This window comes from Sycon ciliatum, chromosome 2 (assembly GCF_964019385.1).
Source record: "Sycon ciliatum chromosome 2, ocSycCili1.1, whole genome shotgun sequence".
Classification (NCBI taxonomy): Eukaryota; Metazoa; Porifera; class Calcarea; order Leucosolenida; family Sycettidae; genus Sycon; species Sycon ciliatum.
The window spans coordinates 26920627-26947232 of NC_088644.1; the positions used below are offsets into that span (position 1 = coordinate 26920627).

At 48.2% G+C, this 26606-nt stretch overlaps 2 protein-coding genes across 2 annotated transcripts; one reads left to right on the top strand and one right to left on the bottom strand.

Annotated features, from left to right (window-relative positions):
• On the top strand, window positions 1-12145 carry LOC135809445 (translation initiation factor eIF2 assembly protein-like). Its single transcript, XM_065322794.1, has 16 exons — window positions 1-263; window positions 4790-4848; window positions 5135-5203; window positions 5798-5855; window positions 6662-6697; window positions 7396-7491; window positions 7797-7903; window positions 8154-8208; window positions 8413-8488; window positions 8705-8881; window positions 9098-9126; window positions 9423-9567; window positions 10020-10072; window positions 10404-10475; window positions 10701-10760; window positions 11370-12145. The coding sequence occupies exons 1-16, from the start codon at window positions 234-236 to the stop codon at window positions 11400-11402; spliced, it is 1155 nt and encodes a 384-aa protein (XP_065178866.1). The 5' UTR covers window positions 1-233; the 3' UTR covers window positions 11403-12145.
• On the bottom strand, window positions 11851-26435 carry LOC135809444 (GRAM domain-containing protein 4-like). Its single transcript, XM_065322793.1, has 18 exons — window positions 25712-26435; window positions 23616-23751; window positions 22925-23064; window positions 21995-22089; window positions 21463-21545; window positions 20962-20987; window positions 20547-20638; window positions 19898-19989; window positions 18662-18713; window positions 17803-17883; window positions 17391-17434; window positions 16275-16384; window positions 14916-15082; window positions 14279-14390; window positions 13979-14069; window positions 13205-13298; window positions 12576-12644; window positions 11851-12451 (listed from the first exon to the last, which is right to left on the bottom strand). The coding sequence occupies exons 1-18, from the start codon at window positions 26070-26072 to the stop codon at window positions 12332-12334; spliced, it is 1965 nt and encodes a 654-aa protein (XP_065178865.1). The 5' UTR covers window positions 26073-26435; the 3' UTR covers window positions 11851-12331.
• Between the last annotated feature and the right edge of the window lie 171 nt (window positions 26436-26606).

Genomic DNA, 26606 nt, shown 5'->3' on the forward strand with positions numbered 1-26606 from the left:
ATATTGGTATTTTGACGACTCCCTGATACACGTCAATGCCAATGGGCCATGTAGTTCAAAACAGAAAACGCATCCTAGTCCATGGTAGTCTGTACTGCTTCTTGTGCTGTCTGATCTGTTGAACCTAGCAGTGTTTTATTCCAATCAAGAATAGCTCAAATTTGCCATTTTTATGTGCTACACTGAGCTCCAAGTCCAGGCAGGATAAATTGGAGGACCTGAACGCTCGTAGAATGGAAGACCTGAAGTGCACCAAGGAAAATGTGAGTGAAATCAAAGGAATACTGTTATTGCTTTGGATCTGTCATAAAATAAGTAACTTTCGAAGTCTGAAGACAATGAGGAACTGTCTCTACTGGAATGATCTTTAACACGTGACCAATGCATCTTAGATAGACTCAGATAGAGAGCCAAGAATTAATTTATAGCAAAGAAAAGAACCAAGGAACTAAGTTGCGCTGTAATGTCCACTAACACCACTAGTTACTTGACAATCAGCTCATGCGATAACATCGCACGGCACTGACCGACGCCTGTTGGAGTGCACATCCAAGACCCCGCTAGAGCTGATTGGCAGGTAGTTGTAGAAGGTCCGTACCGCCGGTCAGTATAGTGCTGTGCAATGTTATCGCATGAGCTGATTGTCAAGTAACTGGTGGTGCTAGTGGACATTATAGTGTAGCGTGTAGTTCCATAGTCCTTTGTTTGCTATAAATACACCATAGCTTGGAGACCCTAGGTCTGTGGGGATTGCCCTAGAGAAAGATGAATAAATACTATACTACTATACCATAGGTTAGTGATAGAGTATCGCTCACCTAGAATGGAGGTCCCTGGTTCGAGTTGTACGTGGTGCGATCGTGGTGGTGGCAGTCATTTTTCTTCAGACTTTTTTCCCTTTTCACCTCAAAACTAATGAATTGTGAAAAATAAATACTTGAATCTTATACAATTTGAAACAAAGACGGACTGGAGCCGAAGACAGAAGTAAGATGACACCTGGTTTTTTTTAGCTCAAATCGGTCAAGTAATACAATCTCACTATACAACTTCCCACTGAGCTTTCCCAAATACGTGACTATACATGTAAATAAAGTACTTTGTGAACGTGGCAGGGATACATGACCAGTTTCCGGCACTGAGCAAGTACAAGTGTGTGTGTGTGTATGTGTGTATGTATGTGTGTGGGCTTGTGTGCGTGTATGTGTGTGCGTGTGTGTGTGCACATGTGTGCACATGTGTGCACATGTGTGTGTGTGTGTGTGTGTGTGTGTGTGTGTGTGTGTGTGTGTGTGTGTGTGTGTGTGTGTGTGTGTGTGTGTGTGTGTGTGCATGCATGTGTGGAGAAGGTGTGTGAAGAGTTTCCTTGCATTGCACACTGGCATTACTAATTCAGAACGGTATCATGAACATGTCCCGCGTACATGTACGTGCAACCCAAGCGGACCAACAACACTTTGAAGTACAGTAAACCCTGTAACCAAAGGTCACCGTGACTAGCGACCAGCCTGGTACTACAGACCACCGTGACTAGCGACCAGCCTGGTACTACAGACCACCGTGACTAGCGACCAGCCTGGTACTACAGACCACCGTGACTAGCGACCAGCCTGGTACTACAGACCACCGTGACTAGCGACCAGCCTGGTACTACAGACCACCGTGACTAGCGACCAGCCTGGTACTACAGACCACCGTGACTAGCGACCAGCCTGCTACTACAGACCACCGTGACTAGCGACCAGCCTGGTACTACAGACCACCGTGACTAGCGACCAGCCTGGTACTACAGACCACCGTGACTAGCGACCAGCCTGGTACTACAGACCACCGTGACTAGCGACCAGCCTGGTACTACAGACCACCGTGACTAGCGACCAGCCTGGTACTACAGACCACCGTGACTAGCGACCAGCCTGGTACTACAGACCACCGTGACTAGCGACCAGCCTGGTACTACAGACCACCGTGACTAGCGACCAGCCTGGTACTACAGACCACCGTGACTAGCGACCAGCCTGGTACTACAGACCACCGTGACTAGCGACCAGCCTGGTACTACAGACCACAGTGACTAGCGACCAGCCTGCTACTACAGACCACCGTGACTAGTGACCAGCCTGCTACTACAGACCACCGTGACTAGCGACCAGCCTGCTACTACAGACCACCGTGACTAGCGACCAGCCTGCTACTACAGACCACCGTGACTAGTGACCAGCCTGCTACTACAGACCACCGTGACTAGCGACCAGCCTGCTACTACAGACCACCGTGACTAGCGACCAGCCTGCTACTACAGACCACCGTGACTAGTGACCAGCCTGCTACTACAGACCACCGTGACTAGTGACCAGCCTGGTACTACAGACCACCGTGACTAGCGACCAGCCTGCTACTACAGACCACCGTGACTAGTGACCAGCCTGGTACTACAGACCACCGTGACTAGCGACCAGCCTGCTACTACAGACCACCGTGACTAGTGACCAGCCTGCTACTACAGACCACCGTGACTAGCGACCAGCCTGCTACTACAGACCACCGTGACTAGTGACCAGCCTGCTACTACAGACCACCGTGACTAGCGACCAGCCTGCTACTACAGACCACCGTGACTAGCGACCAGCCTGCTACTACAGACCACCGTGACTAGCGACCAGCCTGGTACTACAGACCACCGTGACTAGCGACCAGCCTGCTACTACAGACCACCGTGACTAGCGACCAGCCTGCTACTACAGACCACCGTGACTAGAGACCAGCCTGCTACTACAGACCACCGTGACTAGCGACCAGCCTGGTACTACAGACCACCGTGACTAGCGACCAGCCTCGTACTACAGACCACCGTGACTAGCGACCAGCCTGGTACTACAGACCACCGTGACTAGCGACCAGCCTGCTACTACAGACCACCGTGACTAGCGACCAGCCTGCTACTACAGACCACCGTGACTAGCGACCAGCCTGCTACTACAGACCACCGTGACTAGCGACCAGCCTGCTACTACAGACCACCGTGACTAGCGACCAGCCTGCTACTACAGACCACCGTGACTAGCGACCAGCCTGCTACTACAGACCACCGTGACTAGCGACCAGCCTGCTACTACAGACCACCGTGACTAGCGACCAGCCTGCTACTACAGACCACCGTGACTAGCGACCAGCCTGCTACTACAGACCACCGTGACTAGCGACCAGCCTGGTACTACAGACCACCGTGACTAGCGACCAGCCTGGTACTACAGACCACCGTGACTAGCGACCGGCCTGGTACTACAGACCACTTTGCCAGGCACGGACGGTCTCACATTCATATATGGTTGTGCCGTGCAAACCTCTAACTAAAGGCCACCTGATGTGGAAATCCCCTACAAATCTCCTACAACATTTAATTGCACACAACCAGCACACTCACTACACGAAACGGCCACTGTACGGCTATAGTTAGATTCTATTGAATGAAGTGAATACATGGAATACATGGGATGGTGAAATTATGTGGGAGAGCACTAGGACTGGCTAGTCCAGGCAGACAGAGACCTGGATCGTGCACGAAAGGAAACCATGGAATGCCATAATCAGACTAACAACACAGATGATTGCATAATGTAACAAGGAATGATTACTGCCGGCACACCTCCGTGCAGAGTGTCTAGTCTTGTCAGCCAGACGTTCACAATATGCTTATGACATTACATGCCTCACCCAGTACTCAGAAGAGCCAAACCACTAGGTTGTTACAAGCACCTCTACACTCTCTAGGCAATGTTGACACCAATCAATGCATGCTCTACGGTCATATCTACACAGGGAATGCATGTCACACTGTACTGATGATGTCACCACAATTCCATTTCACCCCTCCGCCTGGTGACATACTAGGGCAGCACTAGAAGTCATAACACAGTTTGTAGTAGCAGATATCAGAACAGTGCTCATGGACGATAGCGAGATGGCAAGCTGATCGTGTTGCGGTCACGCAACTGCCTTTGCGGTTCAGGGAGGCGAGCGAGCCGATAGCCGTGCCAGTCAACGTCATGGTCAGCATCGTCATCGGTGGAATCTTGGACAGGCGGGAGAGGATCGGCACCCTGAGTGGGTGCGGGACTTGGAGGACGGCCGTCGGACTTCAGGAGGTCCACGTTGATGACCTTCTCAGCACCATCACGGTGTATTACGACGGTCGACGGGGAGATAACTTTCGTGACCGACCAGCCCGGTTGAAACGGAGGCAGACGCTTCTGGTGGCGCGAGGGCTGTTTCAGTTGGACAGCATTGCCGGATTGGAAACGGCAAGCAGCATCGTCGGCACGGAAATCACGGGAAGACATAGCCGAGTCGAGGAGATCGCGAACACGGGCACACCGTTCGGCATGCTCAACCTGCCAGGCAGGCGACTCCAGATCGGCGCTCAGAACGATCGTCTTCGGCTGCCAGCCCAGCATGGCCATCATCGGGGTGATGCTCGTAGCCCGGTGGGGTCGGGTTCGGTAGTGATGTACAAGTACCGGCAGATCTGGCACCCAGTCAGTGGTGTCATCGCCTAGCTTCCGGATCATGGTCAGCAGGGCGCGGTTGAACCGCTCGGCGGAACCCTGCGACTGGGGATGGCGCACGGCGCCGGTCTTGACAGTGATGCCAAAGGCGTCAAACAGGGACTTCACGAGGGCGTTGGAGAACTCTGAGCCGTTGTCTACGCGATCCTGAATGGGATCCATTCCTACCTACCTCTGCTTACACTGAAGATATGGTGCATCTGTTCTTCCTCTCCTCGCTTTAGGTAAACAATTGCGCTTTCTCCTCTTGGTATTCGACATTCAAATCCCATACTATTCGAAGGTTAGTTCGAGTACGCCTCTAACAGCACAATGTCCTTTCTGCTGCTGCTGCTTCTCTTGCTGCTGCTGCTACTAGTGCTGCTGCTGCTGCTGCTGCGGCTGCTGCTGCTGCGGCTGCTGCTGCGGCTGCTGCTGCTACTATTGCTGCTGCTGCTACATTTCTTCTTTGTTTCTGGCGTGGTGATAATGTGATGTGTACGGGTACTGTGACAACTCATGCTGGTCTGATTAATTTGTTGAGTCTGTTGTCCATGCCCATTGCCTGCACCCTGTCTCACTGTGTGCAGTCTGATAATTCCACTGGCTAGCGAGGACGTGGACTATCTGAGAGCCGATGGACTGGTGATGCCGGAAGGGTAAGCATCGCGTCACTGTGCCTACCACTGTGGCCATTGCTGCAGTCCTCGCAGTACATGGTGTGTTCAGTGTACTGAGTAATGAGTGCTATGCTGCTGTAGAGTTGTGCCCTTTTTGGTGATGCTACTTGTGAATTAGTATAACTCTAGGTACCGGTAGTAGCGTGGCAGTGTCGGAGCCACAAACACGAGTGGTAGAAGTGACACAAATTTAAGCTGTTGAAACCAACTACGAGTATCTCTAGACTGAAAACAACAAGTGGCTTCTCAGCCAGTAACACCCAGACCGGACCGTCTTGGGGAGTAAAGCTACTAATGAACATGTAACATGAGTCACCGCTCAGGGGTGTCTTCTAAGGACCGATCAGAATGTAAGAAATATTTTAGTCCTCCAGCAGAGCCTGGATAAGAAAGGAAAGGATCTGGGGCGCTCAGCTGGCAAAGGTAGCATGTAAATACGACTATAACTTGACCATGTCATATAAGCAATACCCATACAACCAAGGGACAAAACTAGTGAGTTGTTGACGACCTACCAAACAGCATAACTTGTATGAGTCATTTTTCTGTTTAATTTGTTCTGATGTTGACTAGCTGTGATGCACCCGTGTATGCAGGTGAAGACAGGTCAGATGATGATTCCGATAATGAGGTGAGTTGTGAAATCATTCTTTTGCACAACTCTGCTAATGCAATCTAACCATGTATATGCTTTCTCTGTGCCATGTGTCTTGATGGCCGTGATGTGAGTTTGTACAGCAGCAGCAAGGAAGTGCTGACGGGTGTGTTGGCCTGGTCTTGGGGTGTGTGTGTGTGTGTGTGTGTGTGTGTGTGTGTCTGCCAATGTGTGTGTGTTTGCATGTGTTTGTTTGCACATGTGTGTGTGTATGTATGTGTTTGCACGTGTGTGTGTGTGTGTGTGTGTGTGTGCGCGCGCGCACGTGTGTGTATTTGTACCTGCCACCTTTGTTGGTTTTATGATCCATATACGTTCTATTCAAAGTATACTTAACTGTTGACCAATGAGCTACTCTTTTGTGCAGTCAATGGTGATATTGAAGCCTATTTCAGATCCACTGTGATTTAGCTACCCACACTAGTAGCTTGTATTACCTTCACTGGGGGCAGGGGTGAATGCAATTGGATCCAAGGAAGGATACCTTGATGCCGTCAATCCTTTTCTGCACCTTGTCCTCACCCACTTGCTGAGGTGTGGTGAGATCGTTTCCAAGCTCACCCAGGGTTTTGGGATTTCAGGGGTGTTAGCTGTTGGACGGCTAAATAGCCTATAGAGTCAGTCCTCTGCAAGATTCCTTTTGAATCTCTCTTCCCTCTCCCGGGGAGACCCACGTGACCAGTTTGGCAGTGAGCAAGTACAAGTATGTATGTATATGTGTCTGTGTTTGTGTGTGTGTGTGTGTGTGTGTTTTACAATGATTCGACTGTCACTCTGTTTAGAAATGGGAGCATGATGAATCGTACGACACTGCTGCTGTAAGTCGTTCATTCTCGTCACACTCTGAACAAGAGTAGCACACTGTGTGTGTGTGCGTGTGTGTGTGTGTGTGTGTGTGTGTGTGTGTGTGTGTGCGTGTGTGTGTGTGTGTGTGTGTGTGTGTGTGTGCGTGTGTGTGCGTGTGCGTGCGTGTGCGTGCTTGTGCATGGGATCTGGGACCCCATGAGTGTTTACGGTAACCTGTATGTACTTCACGGTGTTCTCACAGGTCACATATGCACTCCACCCTCCCTTATCTGCACTTCGCAAACTCAGGCACCATCAGCCTGAGTCCACTGTGTGGTATCTTGACTACTACTCTGAACACATTTGCACGTTGTGTGCGCAATGTTGTGTGCACAAGGTTGTGTGCACACACTGTTGTGTGTTGTGTGCACAATGTTGTGCGTTGACTATCAATATGACTTGACTGGCAATACGAGCATCCGTTTGTCCAGATAAAGTGTACTCTCTGTTTGTTCCTTACCTCGCTCTACCATGTCTGCTTCACACATTAACTTTGTGTGTGTGTGTGTGTGTGTGTGTGTACATGTGTGTGTTTGTGTGTGTGTGTGTGTACATGTGTACATGTGTGTGTGCATGCATGTGTGTGTGTGTGTGTGTCTGTGTCTGTGTCTGTATGCGCTCATGTGTGTCTGTGTGCATGTGTGTTGTTGGCTTGTTGTTGGCGGTGCAGGCACCAAAGTTGCCGAATTTAGTAAACAACATCAAGCGCTCAATCTCATCTCTGGGCGGCGAGGTTTTCCCCAAGTGTAGCTGGTCAGCACCGAGGGTGAGTATGAGTGGGATAGTCGAGCAAGAGCCGGACATGGTGTGGTGGCACTGATGGTTGCACAAAAAATGATGTCCAGGGGAAATGGTCAAACTAAAGAGAATTGAGCCAGGTTGTCCAGGGGACTCGAGCCTCCAGGTTGGCATGCACATGTATGTGACAGTGAGGTGTTTGCTCTGGAGCGTTATGGGCTTGCATTCTTCACAGCACGTTCTGTTTTTGCAACACTAATGCCTTACGTTGTGTGTGTGCAACGGAGGGAAATTGTTCTAACACCTTATGCTGCTGGCACATGTTTGTTACAGGATGCCCAGTGGATGTCGTTTAATGGCACACTGCGCTGTCAGACAGCCTACGATGTGTTCCTGTTGTTGAAGACGTCCGACTTTGTTACACACGACCTCACACAGCCGTAAGTATGCACCTCATTGTTTTGGCATACGATCTTCACGGCGTGCGTATCTTACTTCGTTGTTTGATGTAAAAAAAAGAGTTTTCCTTTTATAGTGACGGTGTGAGGCTTGCCTTTACATACTAGTGTTACAGGACTGGCCGAAGCGGTTTTGATTGGTCCGGCCATACCGTAACCTAGGTTACCTTGTTGCAGCCGTAGGTCTCTGTCTTGCTGTTACCGGTAACTAGGCTTGCATCTTTCTCCTCAGGTACAAGGACTGTTCGGACAGTGATGATGTCGACGAGGTGGCTGGCTCTTATGAGGTTAGCTATGTCTGCTTGCGATCCCTGCCTCTGTGTGTGCGTGTGTGTGTGTCTGTGTCTGTGCGTGTGTGCGTGTGTGTCTGTTCATGAATATATTCTTGTCGTGTATGCTAAGTGTCAGCTGCAGCAACGAGTGACTTGTTTCTAAGCCAGCCAGATAGATCAGAGAATATAATATTATGTGTTTCCCCCTCTTCTACATAGCTTGTACTGCGAAAATGGCGGACGGTGATCCCGGGGATGGAGTTTCGCTGTTTCGTCAAGAGCCACACGCTTGTCGGTAAGAGTGCATGCTGTAGAGCTGTCTACGTTGAAGTCAAAATGGCCTTGAATGGAGAGAGACTGAATAGAGCATGGGATGGAGCAGTGAATGAAGCATTTAATGCAGCTTTGAATGGAATTCTCTTGGTGATGCATAACACACAGTACTTATGGCCTCCCTCCGTCTTGTACCTGAGTTCTTTCACTCGCTGTTTGTCTCTTCTCCCGGGGTCAGGCGCTTGCCAGCGTGATGCTTCAGCTTTCTACGAGCACTTGCGTGAGCAGCACAAGACGAAAGACAGCAGCGACGGTGACTATCCGGCGTTCGTTGAGCACTTGCGTGGTGACCTGACCAGCGAAATCCAACAGTTCTTCCAGCAGAACATCAGCGGCAAGTTCCCTGACCCAGATTGTAAGTACATGTACCGTGTGTACGGACTGTAACTGCAGTACACTAGGCTAGGCTACTCATTCCTCTATCATCCTCCTTACATGTGCTGCCACAGGGTACATATCCTCTGTCGTCAACCTCACTGCCACATAGTGAACACATTAACCATGCATACTGAGTGCCGCTCTCACCTTTAATATCTGGAGTTTTCTGCTGTCTCTCGTTTTCCTTGTGTAGATGTCGTGGACATATACCGGCGTGCTGAGGTTGGTGCCGTGTGCTGCTGTGCTGGTACTGGGCCAACTATGACGTACTTCAACGCCAGTAGCCTGCATTGGAATTTTGCTACACTGCTATTACTAGTGTCCTAGTTCATGACTCTTATGCTGGCTCAAGTACTGTACATTGTTGTTGTTGACTTTTATTTTACTTCACCAATTGCACGGGTGTATAATTATTAAACTGGGCAATGGGTTTAGAGTATCTTTGAACGGCAATGGCACCTGTTCTTTGAGTTCTCATTTCACTTCAGTGTGCTCGGATGCTGTGCTTCTCGTGGCAGAACACTTTCTGGGTGATTGACTTCAACCCGTTCTCTCCAACCACCGACAGTCTGCTCTTCACCTGGGATGAGCTGGCCAGGTTGAAACCTTGCGATGACGACGACGACAACGACGATGACAGTTCCAGCGAGCTTGTGAATCCAGGTATGCTGTAGCAGAAGTCTACAATGTACGACCTCCATCGTAGCGTTCTGTCCAAGCAAGACTATGAACCATATTCTCACTTGAAGAGCAAATGTTACCTTTTTGTTGCTTGGGCACTATGCATGAGCGGCAGATTTGATTTGTGGCCGGTTTGAGGGATAAAGAGCACTGGTTCCACAACAACGAATATGGTAACCTGGAGATGTAGATGTGGCTACTCCAGTACTTTAATTGATCTGCAACAAGCTGCTTTTAATACTGCAGAATACTGGATTCGTTTACACAGTTCTGAGGATATGGCCAAGGACTCAAGGAGCAGCCTTGACCGGAAGAGAGCCCTCCTGGCATGTTCATCAGTTACTCTTGCCTGTGTGTAATGCCATTTGACCTCATTTGTAAAAAAAAGTTTTACATCTCTTGCACTTCCGGCGTTTTCTCTTGTTCTCTGATAGATGATGAGCCACCAGCCGCTGCTGAAGCAGCACCCACAGCCAGCAGCTCTTCAGTACGTTTTTACCAGTTACTACTTTCTAGTGTGGCCAGTGTTTCTATTTGGCGATCTACACTCTTTCTTCATGTAGTCTATGTACAGTGTACTACTTGCACAAGTACATGTACATGTACTTGTATCTATGTACTACATGTAGTGGCTGTCATACTGTGTTTTATTATATTGGTGTGGCTGGCTGGAAGGGCTACACTGTCCTCAGCAGCTGTTTATGTCTTGAGTTTTGAACCCCCAGCAGTTGGGAATGGAACTCGGGGCTTGGTATGTGAACCGATCACCGTGTCCTAAACAAGCACTGTTCACCTCCCCGCTGCTCTTTCGTGTCCAGCCATTTGAGTTCCGCATCAACTCAAGCCAGGGGCTCCAGCCATCACCCTTCCTGAGTAATCGTCTTCCAAAGGTAAACCTTTGTAGCATCCACCATGTGCGAATATCTGTACAAGTGATAGTATTAAGACTGAGAACCAAACGTTGTGTACTTGTGCCTTAGACTGTCCGTTTATACGGCGATAATAACTATCCACGAGCATCGTAAAGCTGCTCTCTTCTGCTGGCGTCACAGCATGTTGCAGAGTGTTTTAACAGATGCTAATTCTGATGCCCCTCGTCCATTGCGTTCTCGTAGGATATCATTGACCTCTCAAGTGGGGAGGACATCAACAAGTTTGTGGATCTCTTCGAGACGGTAGGTAGGCGCAATGTATTCGTGCAGCTTACAAGTAAAACAATTTATGTCGATGGTCTTTGACATCTCTCTCTTATCGGCATCTATCTATCCTGCTGGTTGATGGTCGTTCACGCATGCACAGATACTGTCAGATAGACGGGCAGAAAGACAGATACACACACACACACGCGCGCACGTGCACACGTGCACACACACACACAATTTAAGTTTGCTATTCTGTCATATTTCAGTAGTCATTTGGCCAAATCACCTATCACTGCTTGCACTATTCACTGTATCTCCTTTTAGCTGCTACAATCCTGCTTGGTGACAGTGACATTCAACGCATAACCTTGTGAATGTACGACCAGTGTCGCTACATTCTAATGCATGCCTCGCCCTAGAAGAATCTAGCATCCCTTCATCAGGTCTGACCTTCACTCTGACCAGTAGGAGTGAGCTTGTGCAGCCTGAGAGAGCATTTGTAGTCGTCCCACTCACATCCACACACTCACGCTCTTATCGTAGACGATACCGGTGGTTTTGCATACCCACACTATGTTCTTTCGAAATTAAACAGCTGCTTCACATGATGTGTTCTTGTTTTCCCGTGTTGTCTTGGATCAGAGTAACCTTGGAGGATCGCACGGCGAAGGCTGAAAGGAACGGACAGATTTTCTTGTCCACTGCCTTCTCAGTAGGGACGGCCCCAAGTACACAGAGTCGACGTGTTAGCGGACTTAAATAGCTAGCGGCCACTGAAGTATTGACAAGATTAATTACAGGAGGCTCTTGACAAGCCAACAAGTGGAGTTAAATAACTTGACTGGCGTAGCCAACAGTGGCTGAGTTCTAACAGGCATGGTTGCAGAGTCTCTGCGCTCTTGACAGTCCAGCATGAAGTGAGCTTGCATACCGTTGTTAGTCTTCTTCGGCACTGCGTTTACAAGAACATTTAGTGCATCCGATTGGAAATGGCTCATTCTGTATCAGACAATCACAAGATTGTGCTAGCCTGACAATACATGGCCTGCTGTAAGTTTGAATCACAGCAGATGTCCACACTTGCATATAACATCACTACAAAACTCTCCCAGTTGACACTGGATTGTGCTACACACAGTATTCTCAGCATGAAATACCACACTGGAAAAAGTGTTAGGATTCTCTCAAATGGAAAGAAACATAAAAAATGATTTGTTATGCTCAAGTTTTTAAAAAATCGTCATTATTTTCATTTTCATTCATGTTTTTTAAGAGAATATTTTCCAAAAATGACTCATGCTCTACCTAATGATGTCCAGTGTGTATGTATATGTGTGCAGATAGCATGGAGGAGTGTTCTATTCTGTGACTGAGTTGATAGATTTCTAATGAAAAAAACAACATCTACTAGTTGTCTACATCCAATAAGGCAGTGAAAAAATCAGGGTTGTTGAGAAAAGATTTGGGTGTGGAAATAGTTTTAACAGGGAAAGAAATTTCAGAGAGGTCACCGTGCGTTCCAAGAATCAAACTTCAGCGGCAGACTGCAGTCGAGTACAGAATAGTAGGACTGCAGATGTGAATATGTCGAAGCCGCCGTGGTTCTAAGAGGGCGGGGGACGTGCACCGGGGGGATAGCCCCACGTCAGGCCCGCGTTCCGTCCTGCCTCCATGATCTTCTGCAGGACTTCATGCCGGTTGAGGATGGCACCGAATATTAGCGGCTGCGCAAACCACAGACAGATACATACATGGGGTATATTATATTAATCGTGAGGCTTTACCCAAACTATTATGCAAAGCATTAACTATTAGGCTACACGGTGGAAATCGAGTGAAAATGCTTACCTTGGAAAGGCCTTGCACCTGAACTTCAATGGCCATGCCGTGGCCAGGTAAACGCTGAAATGCCTTGGCCTGAAGGCACACCCAACAACACATCAGGAGAGTAGTTACATGCAGCAAGAGAGACCAAACGCTATTGGAAATGTTTGAGGGTGCTGCAGCCTTGCATACCGCACATATGCGCCAAACTACTCCACGCAGCTACAGGAGCTTCAACAGTGCGTGTACAGCGTAGTCCCAGCAATTCAGACCACACCCAGAGCACTGCAGACCAAAGTAACACAGGACCGGCGGAAGCAATATTTGATTACCATAGCCTTTCATACTTTGTGTATGATATGGCGGGTTGGGCATGGCCTCCTCAGCAGTAAACACAGTCATGTTCGTGGCCAAATAGTTGGTCCGGCCATGAACCGGACCGGTTCCGCCGGGCCTGTAACAGAGATGTTCCTGCGCAATACCGAGCCAATCTCCAGTCTTGTACAGAATGGCCTGGTACATGTAGCACTACTGCCACACCGCTCAAAACACCTGGGTGCATTTAGACTTGTGTGCAACATTACACACCCGGTCGAGCAAGTCTCCAAATTCCAAACAACAGCTCCCGCTGGCGACAGAACAACGGTACAGACCTTTTTGACATCGACGATATCCGTCAGTGAATGCTTTACATCCGCATCAGTGTGGTCCTTCTTGAGGCGAAACGTACGCTCAAAGCACAGGAATCTGTACAGAGAAACAGCACCAGGTGTCCAATAGCAAGACAATAAAGTGATTAGATAGTGTAGCTGCATGGCTAACGGACAGTAGATTAGTCTGCAGGGCCAGCTATAAGAATAAGGCAGTTGCAGAGCACCCAGTAAGTGATGTGTATTGCCAGTACAAAGACAGTAGCGGTAGGTATCCGGCTGAAACCGGCTGTAATGATGTCCCCCGGTAGACCCCAGTTACTACACTCGGGGTACAGTGGAACCTGGGTATTCCGACCACCACCGTTAGCACCGGGCAAAGTGATCTGATTTGTGAAAATGACCACCCTGTATGCGCTTATGGCGGAAAATTCGGGACTGATAAAAAGTGGTCAGATTGATGAGGTGATCGTAAAGCGAGGTTCCAGCATGTTTGATCAGTGTTGTGAATGTTTATGTCAGATGCATGCCCGATGGTGTGAACAGAGATGGGCCAGGCCAGATCTTCCCACTGCAGTTCAATGTCAATGACACGCCACAGCAAACGGGCCACTCACCCACATAGTGCACTGCTGAACACCCGCATGCCAGCACCAGCCGCAACAGCAGCATAAGCAGCAGCAACAACAGCAACAATAGTGGCAGCAACAGCAGCAGCATAAGCAGCAGCAGCACTGCATAGTACATAGTGCAATACACAGTGCAATACACCCATACCTCGGTGTGATATAGAGCTTGCCAGGCATGGCAAAGGACGTCAGCGGCCGCTCCTTGTCAATCAATCGACAGTGACAGCCAGACTTCCAGTCTATAGCAGAGGAAGAAACAACACAGTCACCAGACAGTCAGTACGGAGACAAATCTGGCATGATCAAATGGAAAGTCAGAGTGGCCCGAAAGAGCCACACTCTTTAAAAAGCAGTGACCGCTACACACAATATTGCCACTTTGAAACTGCTCTTGGTTTGTAGACTGGACACTGAGTGCTACAGTATTAACCCCATGATATGTTCTTACATTCGCTAGGAGCCTGGTCCAAGGACAGACTGAAGCGCTCACAAAACTGTTGGTCAGCAGCGGTGACAACACCGGATAGATCACCACCATCTTGTTCGTCAGACACACCAGACTGGACAACAACAAAAGAGACAGACAGACAGAGAACAGGTAGCACATACACGATGACATGTTTGCAAGCAAGAACAATTACGCCACATTCCACAAGGGCATATTGCAGCACATCTGATGATGACGCCTTATCTGATGATTGCTTCGGCATGAAACTTGAAGTTACAACATTTTTCTTCTTGGATCCTCTCTCTCTTCCATAGTCGTTATGGCTTGCAATACGTCATGCACAATCATGTATAGTACTTGTAATACGATGCCTCCATTATTTGCAGTCTTTTCTCTCGCCTCTCGGTCATGCTTTCTTGGAGGTACCGGATACACTGATGTTTTGCTGTACCTGCAACACTCCAGATTGATTTCCCCAGTCACCAGTACACAGCAGGCCCATAAGAGTTGAATGCACCCCTACTGGCCCTAGCCAGTGACACCACCATGTACCAGCTCATTCTCCTCACAGAGCGGCTCATGATACACGTCATGTACTCAAGGACAGGCATGACTAGATCACCATCAGCTAGCATACCTGACTAGAGCGTTGTCTATGAGCACGCAGAGCTGTGAACGCCTCCAGCTGAGAGTTGGTCGGAAGCTGCTCCCAGATCTTTGACACGGTATCATACTTTGCCTTGACTTTCGGGAATCGTCGATATACACTTCTTTCCACGAAGAATTTGTAGCCAAAGAACAGCCCTGATACAAGAGGCAGAACACAGGCAGGACTTGGCTTGTGATGATAAAATTAAATTTTATGACTTGGTAGTTGTTACCAGTTACAGGTATAACACCCCCCCCCCCCCTTCCTTCCTTCCTTCCTTCCTTCCTTCCTTCTTCCACTGCCATGACTGGCTATGTGGCCCCATACGGGGCAGACCAGGAGACGTGTTGTACACCGGGCGGGGAACGCCATACTCAGCGCGCGCGGGCCGCGCGAACAGCGTTACACTTGTGCCTCGCAATATCCTGTGGCCGACGAAAACTGCGCGCACAAGCGCCCCAGATGAGGGGCTTCGCCACAGGCTCCATGCGGGACTGGACAATAGCGTCGACAGCGTCACGGCAGGTGACCCGCCATCCCTGTCGATCTTGGACGATGTCACCAAGCTGCTCCAGAGGAACGCCAACAACCATCAAGTCGCACTTCGCGAAGTCCTTCCAACGCTTACGGGGTCCATGCGGTGGACGTTTGGAGGGTAACGCGCAGTACAGCAGCTGACGAGGGATCTGATCTTGCATGCGGGACACGTGGCCAAGCCATCGAAGTCGGCAGACTCTGACTTTATCCGCGATCTCCTCCATATCGCCCCACATCCTGCGAACCTGTAGAGAGGAGGTGTGCTCCTCGATCTGCCGGCCACGATTTATCTTCAGGATGGAGCGCACGCACTGCAGGTGAAAGGACTCCAGGCGACGGACATCACGCTGCCTGACGGTCCAACTCTCAGATCCATAAAGAAGGACCGCTAGGACAGTCACTCCATACACAATGCGCTTGATGGCGATGCTGAAGTCATCACTGTCGAAAACCGACTCCCGCAGCGTACAGAACGCACCCGATGCAGCAGCAACTCGCCGAGACACATCATACGAGCTCCGGGCGTAACATGACACCCCTGTGATGTACATGTATCATCAGAGTACACTGTCAGTAGAATCCTCAAGTACTATGCAGCTGTGTCATCTTCATAAGTTAGTAACGTACCCATAGGGATCCTGCGCCATGAATACACCTTTCAGTACGCCATACTACAGGTACAACCAGCTCTGAGCTGTACATGTAGCAATGGTCACTAGACCCCCTGTCTAGTGATGTCTACAGTACAGTAAATGTACTACTACCGACCGGGACTGGTCACCAGTGTACTGCACATGTGCATGTACTCACCCGCAATCCTGAACACGACAGCCTCAGGCAATACACAGGAGATGAGGAAAAACGTCCACAGCGCTATGTAGAGTTTCTTGGTGGCTTCCGGATGATGCCAGGCCAGCAAGCTACGAAGAGACAGATCATGCAATGACAGAATTACACGGAATTGCATGTTATGCAGGTGGAAAGGTGCACCCAGCAACCTTGAACAGGAGGTGAGTGTAGCAAAGAACGACAGTGATCCCCAAACACAGGAACAACAAACTGGGCATAACAGAACAGAATTAACACTGCACCATTGCCTTGTTAAACACATGTATGTTCGCGCACACACACACACACACACACACACACACACACACACACACACACACACACACACACACACACACACACACACACACACACACACACACACACACACACACACACACACTCAGACTCAGACATGCCCATCGCCGAAGCGATGATAGCGAACAGCCATGTTAGACATAACAACTTGTGCTGGGATTACACCATTCAACAGCTTGCAAGGCTGATGAATTGACCGCCACTAATTTTAGCCTGGTATCCACCACACAGCTGATTGAAGTGACTTTTTCTGGCCAGTGAATCCCTATTAATTTTTCATTTTTCCATTTTTTCAATCTTTTTTTTCTCTTTTTTTTCTTTCGACACGCACACCACGCCACATACTCCGGCATACACTGGCTGTTGGTAACCACCCAGGAGAGTGAAAGAAGAGCTAGGAGAATGAGAAAGAGAAGAAAGCACACACACACACACACACACACACACACACACACACACACACACACACACACACACACACACACACGCACGCACACACACACGCACACACACACACACAAGCTCGCACACGCAGGCATGCATGTGTGCACGCACACACACACACATTTGCGAAGAAGCACGCAAACTCAGCCAGGTGATACCCAAACTTGGTTGTGCAGCAACAATGCCCAAACATGTACATGCAGCATAGATACACAGCAACAAGACAGCAATAATATTATGTCCCGCCACACAAGCACAGCACATGGTTACAACTAACATAGAACTAACATAGAACTGCTCAGGCGTCTAGATTCGGTACCGGTAATAATATCTTACTTGTAAAATTTCTCTAGTGAATCACCAATGTTACCACTTGTGTTCTGAAAGGGAACAGCAGCAAACAAACATAATGTGTTGTTCTCAATCTGCGGACAGAACTGTTTCGTCCTTTGTGGACTCACCAGAGCAGCACAGAGAAAATGGGGCCAAACCGGGTAGCAATGAAAAATAAATTTTCCAAAGCCGGATTTAAACCAGGCCCGAACGTTCTCAGTTGGTGCTGGGATGGTCGTGCCACGCACGCACGCACACACACACACATGCGCAGCCCAAACATAGCGTTTCAGAAAGAAAACCCTACGCTAGTGAACAACATGGCTTTGCACAAGAGCTGAGAGAAGGCTAAACAATACCCTGCCAATGTCTTCCATACATGGACATGCAAAAGTCATGACAACATGGGTAGTACCTGCACTTTCTGAGCAACTTGAGTGACCAGCTGCCAGTAGCTACGTGAACTGCTACCACTACCACTGCCACCATCTTCGCTCTAGGAGAAAAACAAAAAAAATCGTAGAAATTGCATGTTTTGATCACGGACTAACAAAGACCACCATGCGTCCATCGCAGACCGTAGCAAACAATACAAATTTGTATCCGGGGTTAGTTTCTTGCAAGAAAGCGCCACATAGACCATTCCCCATTGAGCCCATGTCTTTCATCATGCAGTCAATATCAATATCGGCGAGTGCATACGGGTTTGCTTATGCACATGTAGACACACGCATGCACGCACGTGTGGTACACATGCCTCCACCCACACATGTGACACACACATGGTCACACACACACACACACACACACACACACACACACACCCCTTCCTTCCTTCCTTCTTCCACTGCCATGGCTGGCTATGTGGCCCCATAAGGGACAGACCAAGAGACGTGCACACACACACACACACACACACACACACACACACACACACACACACACACACACACACACACACACACACACACACACACTTGTACTTGTTGCTCACTGCCAAAACTGGTCACGTGGGTCTCCCCGGGAGAGGGGAGAGAGACTCAAAAGGAATCTTGGAAAGATGTCTCAATTGGCTATAGAACCACCCAACGGCCGACACCCCCTGAAATCCCCAAAACTCTGGGTGGACTTGAGAAAATGATCCCACTTATGGGCTCACCACACCTTAGTAAGTGGGTGAGGACAAGGTGGAGAAAAAGGACACACACACACACACGTACACACAAGAGCGGCTGCTATTTCTGTTCTGGATCAGCACTGCAACACCCACTTACCTCTGAACTACCGTTCGTTGCATTAGCTGGCGCGAATCGCAGCAGAATTCCCCTATGGGCAAGATGCAGAAAACACAGAACACACAAAGACATGTGTAGGATTCCCTTTCCTAATAGGAATACAAGACTATTCCCTGGTTTCAGACACTCACACTGTTCATATCGATAGTAAAACTAATGTTACTTGTCATAGAGGAGAAGAGAGAAAAGGCAAGAAACACTCCAGTCTCTCCGGAGGCGTGGGTTCGAATCCCACCGCCGCCACCAATGTAGGATTCCCTTTCCTATTAAATAGGAACACAAGACTATTCCCTGGTTTCAGACACTCACACTGTTCATATCGATAGTAAAACCAAGAGTACATAACCCCCCCCCCCCCCTCTCTTGGTAAAACTAATGTTACTTGTCATGGAGGAGAAGAGAGACAAGGCAAGAAACACGTGGGCATGCGCGCGGCTTACAAGGCCAGAGATTCGTCACGTGGACAGGAGCAGGAAATACGAAATACAAATGTAAGAACAAATGTAAGAAATAATAAGTAATCATTGGCCTATACTACACATGCATGTTCAACTGGAGACTTGGAAGCTATAAGCAAAGTAAGAGACAAACGACGATCAAAGCTCAAAATATGCCAGCGGAACCTAAATAAATTGACATGAACATACAGCCTGCAGGTTGTTGGCCGGGAAGAGGAAAGGCAAACAACAGAGGTAGTTGCATCTGAAAAAGGACTCCTAAATCAAAAAGTTCCACATGGTTGATACAGCTGGCCAACATCTGGAAAGACAACAATGTCTCTGGACAGCTCAAGATTTGTTTAACGCATGCACTTGCATTGCTGTGCGGAGCTGAGAGCAGGAAATGTAGGCGAGAAGTGGATACAGCCAGCGGAGATATAGGGCCTACTGGCACTGACTTGCATAGTGCATGACTGTAATGAAAACCTGTGGGAAGAGATGGGAGTGCAGCAGCAGCTGTCGGCCAGGTTTAAGTTGAGCAAACCGTTGTATTTCGGTCACACATGCTGTCCACCTGCGCGTGTGCTTGTTGCCGAGGTTCTGCTCAGTGCAGTGGAAGGAAAAGGAAGTGCGGCCATGCCAAGATCCTCTAGAACAGGTGGTTGCCTTACCAAACTGCCATTGCATCTTTCCATGCTAGGTTTTACTGTGGTACCGCATCAATACCTACATGTATCCGCCAGTGAATGAACTGCAGCCCGAGCAGCACACTTACGTTGTTTTCAGGTAGCTGAAAGACAGCCAGCAGATGGCAACGAATAGAATGCTGGGCACCAGCAAGCCAAGCCACACCGTGTACATGTACAGCTAGGTAAATCAACACAACACAACACAATACAACACGTACATGTACACACACGTACACATGCGTGCACACGTATATGTACACACATGCACACACATGCACACACACACACACACACACGCATACATACCACACACACATGTACATATACGATACAGACACATCAATCATACACAGGTACAAATGTTCGAACAGGGCTAATAGAAGTACTTTGAACACTCCCAGTCTCCTGTTGTGAAGTCAACGAAATAAATTCCCAACAAAAGATGAAAATTCGACTTTTCTCAGGAAAGCCTCTTCTACCGAAAATTTGTACACCAGTATTTCTCTGATGCTAAATCATTACATGCATGCTTACACATAAATAAACACAAACACTCACACAAGGACAATGTGGTATTGTAGCACAATCATAGTCTTCACAGCAACCTGGTATCGTACATGCAATATGTAGCAGAGACTCACTGCCATGAGTATACTTCATGTCATCAACAACAGAACAACAGGCGACCCTGATGATCATGTGGGAAGGATTATGAACAGTGGTTCCGGAGCTTACCAGGAAGCAGGCAAGAGATGTTGTCCAGTTGTCCCAGTGCAAGATACTGTTGATGGATTTGAAGAATCCCACAATAGGTTTCGTGTCATCCCCTATCAGGATTGCAAAGGCATGGGGGCACGTGTACACACACACACACACACACACACACACACACACGCACGCGCGCACACACACACACACACACAGATGCACGCACACACATGTACATACACACATACAAACATAAAGCAAAGAAATAACCCGAGTACTCGGCTCCCTCCTCTGCAAGCACAACACGCACAGTAAGACCCAGCACCATGAGAATTCAGTCAGCATATTAACCTTCTTGTGTGTGTAAGTGAAGATCTACAATGCTGAATATTCTCTCACACACACACAACATCTGTATTTGATGTCTAAATAAACAACTTACAAAATCGTTTCCAGTTCCCCTTTAGCCTACAAGTGACATACACACATAAAGCAGAGTGCAAATATAGAATAGAAAACAGAAATTTATTGGGTAAGCCAGAGGCAACCAACCAGTAGAAGATAAAGACGTTTTTTCCCGACAGTGCACACGGAAAACCATCAAGTAGAAAAACGAACTTCTTCAGCCAGTTCGGAAACATTGGCAAGAAACCTCCCTTTCTCGTTTCGCATACTATCAAGAATAGATTGAAGTCGGAGATACACAGGCCTGCATGATTACGGGTATACAGCCATGTATGTACTGGTGGATACCTGGAAACAGGTTGGCATCCTGTCTGAGTAGATTACTGCCCAGGTGGTACATTGTGTTGCCATTAGCAATGGATTAGGACAACCCCCAAAACTGAGATATGGCTGCCTTTCCAAACAGAATCGACGTAGAGAAACTGCAAGGAAATGTCCATGTGAGCAGGCATTGGCAACAGCATATAAAAAAAAGTACCTGTTGAAGGACAACTCCTCAGGTTCCGCTTCACTTTCTTCGTTGTCACCGTCCACTGTGAAGTCAGCTAGGACTACGCATACCTACAATGTACACACACACACACACCACATACACACAAAGACACAAGCACACAAGCACACACACGTGAGCAGCCACCCATATAGCATCAAGCACATGAGTTAGATCACTAAAAAATACGGCATGAATGCAAATGGGCAAAGAGGTTAATCCTGCATGAAGATGAAACAACATTGGTTATGAGGTGCGAAAATCTGGACATAGGGCATGATGGCAATACTGAAATGTTAGCAGGCGAATACAGCGACAGAAGTAGCAACAATGGCCGCAAAAATTGCTAATAATGGTGCCAGCGATGCCTGTACTAGCTAATATCTTTTTTAAACAGCAACTTCACACGTATTTTCATTACATTTTCAAACATTGCATTCATTGTGTTATTTCCCCGTACAAGAGGCTTTGTCAGATACTGTAACTTCACACTTCCTGTCTATTACCTACAATAACATACCTTGGATATCACATAGTTCTTGAAGCGTTCCAAAGGCTTGCTGTCTGAGTCCTCGCCAGTCTCTGGGATCACCTCTCCTGTACTGCTACTACCGTCTGCAAAGCGGAGCGTGATAAACATTGCGAGGCAAAATTCACTTGGTGTGGTGATGTGAATTTTCCCCTCAGCACTGACACCTACCTGCATGGGAAACCCAATGTGCCTGACACATGACATGATGATAATGCATGAATGCGAGAATCGCAGTGCGCTGCTTTTCAACTCAACGCGCCGGTCCTCACACCACAGCTTTCGCTAGCATCATAATCATAATCATGGCCACTTTTAGCCACTTCTGCCACCACACTGGTGCCACATTTAGCACAACGTTGCAGAACTACCTGGCAACGTCATGGATTTCTCATAGATGGTTACACATAGCGCTTTCTTGCTCATGCGCAACACATTCCGCACATTCAAAAGCCGCATTCAGTGGCGAGGGGAGGTGCAGAGTAATGTCCAAGTTGATGGTCTGTTTGTCTTCAAGTTGAATCATAGCACACAGCAGGGGCGTCAGACACGCTACGGTCACTACGGTATTGACCGTACCACTCTTTGCCTCAGGTACCCAGTGAATCAATAAAATACATTGATTTGGGCTCTAAATTTGGAATTTTTTTATGAGGAGCCACCCCAACCCCGGGAGTAAATTGTACTTCAGGTGGCTGATCGTAACACCGTAAAATACCTTCTGATGCACCTGCACAGGTTAGTACGAACTTTCAGTGCAAAAAACCTTGCATTGCATCTTCACAGTTCAGTTATCACCGAGTTGATCTACAAATGGGTTGTACATGTAGATTCAAGAGATTCGACATCATGTCTGGATATAAAGCAGTGGCTGTGCAGCTGAGATGCATACTAATTGCCTTCGTTCTCACATCACCTTACCAGCAGATGGTAGCTGCATGCGGCGTTGTCGAACTCCAGCGGCGGACGAGGAAGGTGGTGGCAGCGACGGCATCGTTTGACCGTGTTCGTTGACCGGCACCCAAGATGTGTCCACGTCGCTGGCATCAGAAGAGCTACCACTGCAGGACAAGCACACCGGGGAACACATCAACTCAGTGCACGCGTGGCAAAGGTATGGTGCAGTAGTTTTCGTTTCTTCGTTGTCTTGTGCTGCCTATGGCTGCATGTTGTCGCTGTGATGTAGGTAGGTGTTCACAGCACCGCAACGATAAGCAAGAGTAATACTTATGATAGAAACGGCAAGTGCATACGTGCATAACGGGCATAAGTGACATCCTACCTAGAACAAAATCGCTGGTCACATGGATAACATTACTGGTAGTAGGATAGTCGTCCCACTGGACTGTTCCTGTTTCAGGTGACACACTACCGCAGGATTCTCAACTCTCCCACAAGGGTCATGGCCATCTCTATGATGACAAGAGGATCAAATACAGGCTGTGCATTATAGCCTATGAGCACACGTGTGTGTGTGTGTGTGTGTGTGTATGTGTGTGTGTGTGTGTGTGTGTGTGTGTGTGTGTGTGTGTGTGTGTGTATGTGCATGCATCACCGCTTCAAGTGTTCTGGAACCATGCCGAGCATGAACGCTTCACGGACAGTGACTTACGCTCCGCCAAGACGCTCGGAGCGTTGCTGCAGGTCTTCCACCTGCAACGACAGCTCCAGTGAGCGCTGCCGTTCCTCTTCCAACTGACGTGCCCACATCCCAGCCTCCATGGACTGCAGTGCGCGCAGCTCATCACCTTAGTGAGCAAAGAATAGACAGAAGGCAGGGCCAAAGTTTGTTACTAACTTAATACCTGTTAAATAATACACAGGAGGATTTAAGAAAGAACTGTCAGCAGTGATAGTACTTCATCAGTCACAGTCATTTAACCCAACAGACAGATCTATTCTACTGACGTAACTGCATCAAACCTACCGCGTGTAGTTACATTGTCTGTTTACATTTGTGAACGTGACTAAGGTGCACTCTCAGTCTGTATCTGACAGTGGATAGGCAGCCTTGCGCTGACCATCTAAACTCAAGTGCGTTCGGAAGGTTGCTGATTCACCATCCCAAGCAGCCAGCAGCATGCAGATCACCAGTGCCAACATGGTTCATCATGTATGGTGTGAGTGCGTTTCTGTTATAAAAAAACTTATTCTCCTGCACATTAACTCGACGCAATTTGATTTAGTCCAAGCATCCCACCATATGCTCTCAGGCCGACCTCATTCACAGCACCAGCAACACGACTCTCAAGTCAGTGATGAGTCCACCGATGACGAACAAGCCGAAAACTGCAGCTTGCCCTTCCGACAATCAACAAAACTTCACCTTGCAATACTAGTACAGGGAATAATTTACTTTCAATCGTTTGCATAGCACTTTTGCTACACAAAATCAAACTTCAATAGCAATTCGAAAATGTTGCATAGCAATTTTCTTCAACACTTGACAACATTGTCATTCTGGAGAGCTGATCAGAGTGTAAGCTCAGACCACAAGTACACTGTAACACCTTAGTTGCAAACCTAACCTGGTGCCAGGATGCATAGCTCAGTGCTTTCGAATCTTCGTGCATCTATTTCATCCCTAAGAGGCACACCTGGCATCTACACTGTGCATCATAGGGTACAGTGAAAAATCAGAATGCATCGCAGTTTTCTGCAACACATATCTGAAGTTGCTTTGCACCTCAGAAGAATTGCAAGTTTTTCATGGACACCTAGTAGAGTGGGCCCATGTTTAGCCATGCTGTATAGAATACCAGTCATGGGCTCCGTTGCTGCACTATCGTATTTTCTGCCATATATTACCGTATATGCCATGATTAAAATAGAAGAAATCACATGGAAACGAGTTATGAAGCAACTATCCACGACCGTAACAAGATAATAAGCAGTCAGAAAGTGCGATAGCAGGGGGGTCGTTGAATGTCACAGTAACATGTCAGTTTTGTGCCCTGTTATCGCACTTTCTGACTGCTTATATCTTGTTACAGTCGTGGATACAAGTAGTTGCTTCATAACTCGTTTCCATGTGATTTCTTCCACTTTAATTATATTAAATTTCACTGGCTCAGTATCTGAGTATATGCCATGCTTTTTAATTTCTGGAATATCCACAAGCAATCGGCCCGGCCTTCCACCTTTTACGACGGACACATATTTTTTATACAAACAAATGCCAAATTGAGTGTAATGCGTGCCGTGGAACTTGGGGAGGGAGGGGTACACACTGCATGTACTGTGAACCGGGATACGTTGCTGTGTTGTGCTTTAGTTTGCGATTTGCGAGCCCAGACAAATTTGCACCTGGATGTGTCCGTGGTTGGAGTCAATTTCCTCGGTTTCTTTACTACAGTTCTACATGTGTGCCCGCTTGCTTTTGCGATCTCGCACCCATCGCGAAAACCATGAAGGAATTCCGGGTCGCAACGGTTTCCGGGTGGTTTACGGTACTGGGAGTACCACTGGCACTGGTGTGTGGCACATAGTATTACAGGTATACTAGTACCTTGGAAATAAATTTAATATAAAACTTTTTAAAAAAAGGTGTTTTTATACTAAATTGTTGGTATATACTAGTGGTGACCGTCTATACGTCTAATAATTGGTGATGTTATGTGGCACGTGTTCCCCCAATTAGTTCCACGTGTCACCAAACTGTCACAAACTATTTTTAAATTTTTCAAAAGAAAACGAAATTCAGCTTACTGAGTTTCTCTTTCTCGATCATGACACTCTCGAGCTGGTCCTGAAGTTGCTCCAACTGCTGCTCGTAAATCATTTTCTCGGCTTCGTCCCAGGCAGCACGACTGTTGGACGACATGGTCTTCGCCAGCAGCTGGGGGCTTTCGCCACCACCCGCTGCTTGGCCCCTTCCACTCATTGAACTGGACGAGGACTTTCTACTCAAATCAGGAGTTCCAGAGTTGCTGGTACCTGTGCCACTTCGACCACGCGGGGTAGGTGAGTCCGCAAAATCGAACTGGTCGTCGTCATCTTCGTCAGCGTCACGGCCGTGATGGCGGTGGCTGAGCCTGGCCTTTTTCAAGCGTTCTTTTATCGCTGCCATTGGCTGCGCTTGCAGCTATGGTCGTGTGGAGGATGCTGCAGCAGTAGCGTATGCTGACCAGGGTCGAGGGCTACAACGGAGGTATGGAAGGAGCTGGACGACGTCGCTGGAAACTACCAACCTGCTCGAGCGACTACATTATCGCTGTTACTCTTCCTGCAACCTTCGGCTTCGTAACTAATTACTTCACTTACTTTTAATTTTCCGCGAAATGAAAATCAACACGGGGTCCAGTCTGGTATGAGCTTCGTAGACGTAGTACTACATGCAGTACTACAACAACACTGTAGCTCCTGGTGTCTGGCGCATGGCCCCGGCCGTGTCACTACTGACTGGCTGACACGCTCGAGGAATGGGCAATGGTGGTGGGTCACAGCAGTGAGCAGAACTAGCACGCACGGAAAAGACCTGGCTGCATATCGCATGCAGTGATGTCCTGCTTTTCCTGCACGCGGTGCAGCAGCGCTGGTCCGGCCGGGCCGTACCGTGTGCATGTGGCAAACGACGGTCGATGGACAAAAATACATGACCGTG

Excerpts from the sequence above, each read along its gene's own strand:
- LOC135809445 (XM_065322794.1), top strand. The coding sequence starts at position 234 with ATGGAAGACCTGAAGTGCACCAAGGAAAAT. Across the intron at positions 8,209-8,412 it reads AGGTGGCTGGCTCTTATGAG|CTTGTACTGCGAAAATGGCG; the intron begins GTTAGCTATGTC and ends TCTTCTACATAG. Across the intron at positions 9,568-10,019 it reads CAGCGAGCTTGTGAATCCAG|ATGATGAGCCACCAGCCGCT; the intron begins GTATGCTGTAGC and ends GTTCTCTGATAG.
- LOC135809444 (XM_065322793.1), bottom strand. The coding sequence starts at position 26,072 with ATGGCAGCGATAAAAGAACGCTTGAAAAAGGCCAGGCTCAGCCACCGC. Across the intron at positions 20,639-20,961 it reads GGGGAACTGGAAACGATTTT|GGGATGACACGAAACCTATT; the intron begins GTAAGTTGTTTA and ends CAATCCTGATAG. Across the intron at positions 12,645-13,204 it reads ATATCGTCGATGTCAAAAAG|GCCAAGGCATTTCAGCGTTT; the intron begins GTCTGTACCGTT and ends GTGTGCCTTCAG.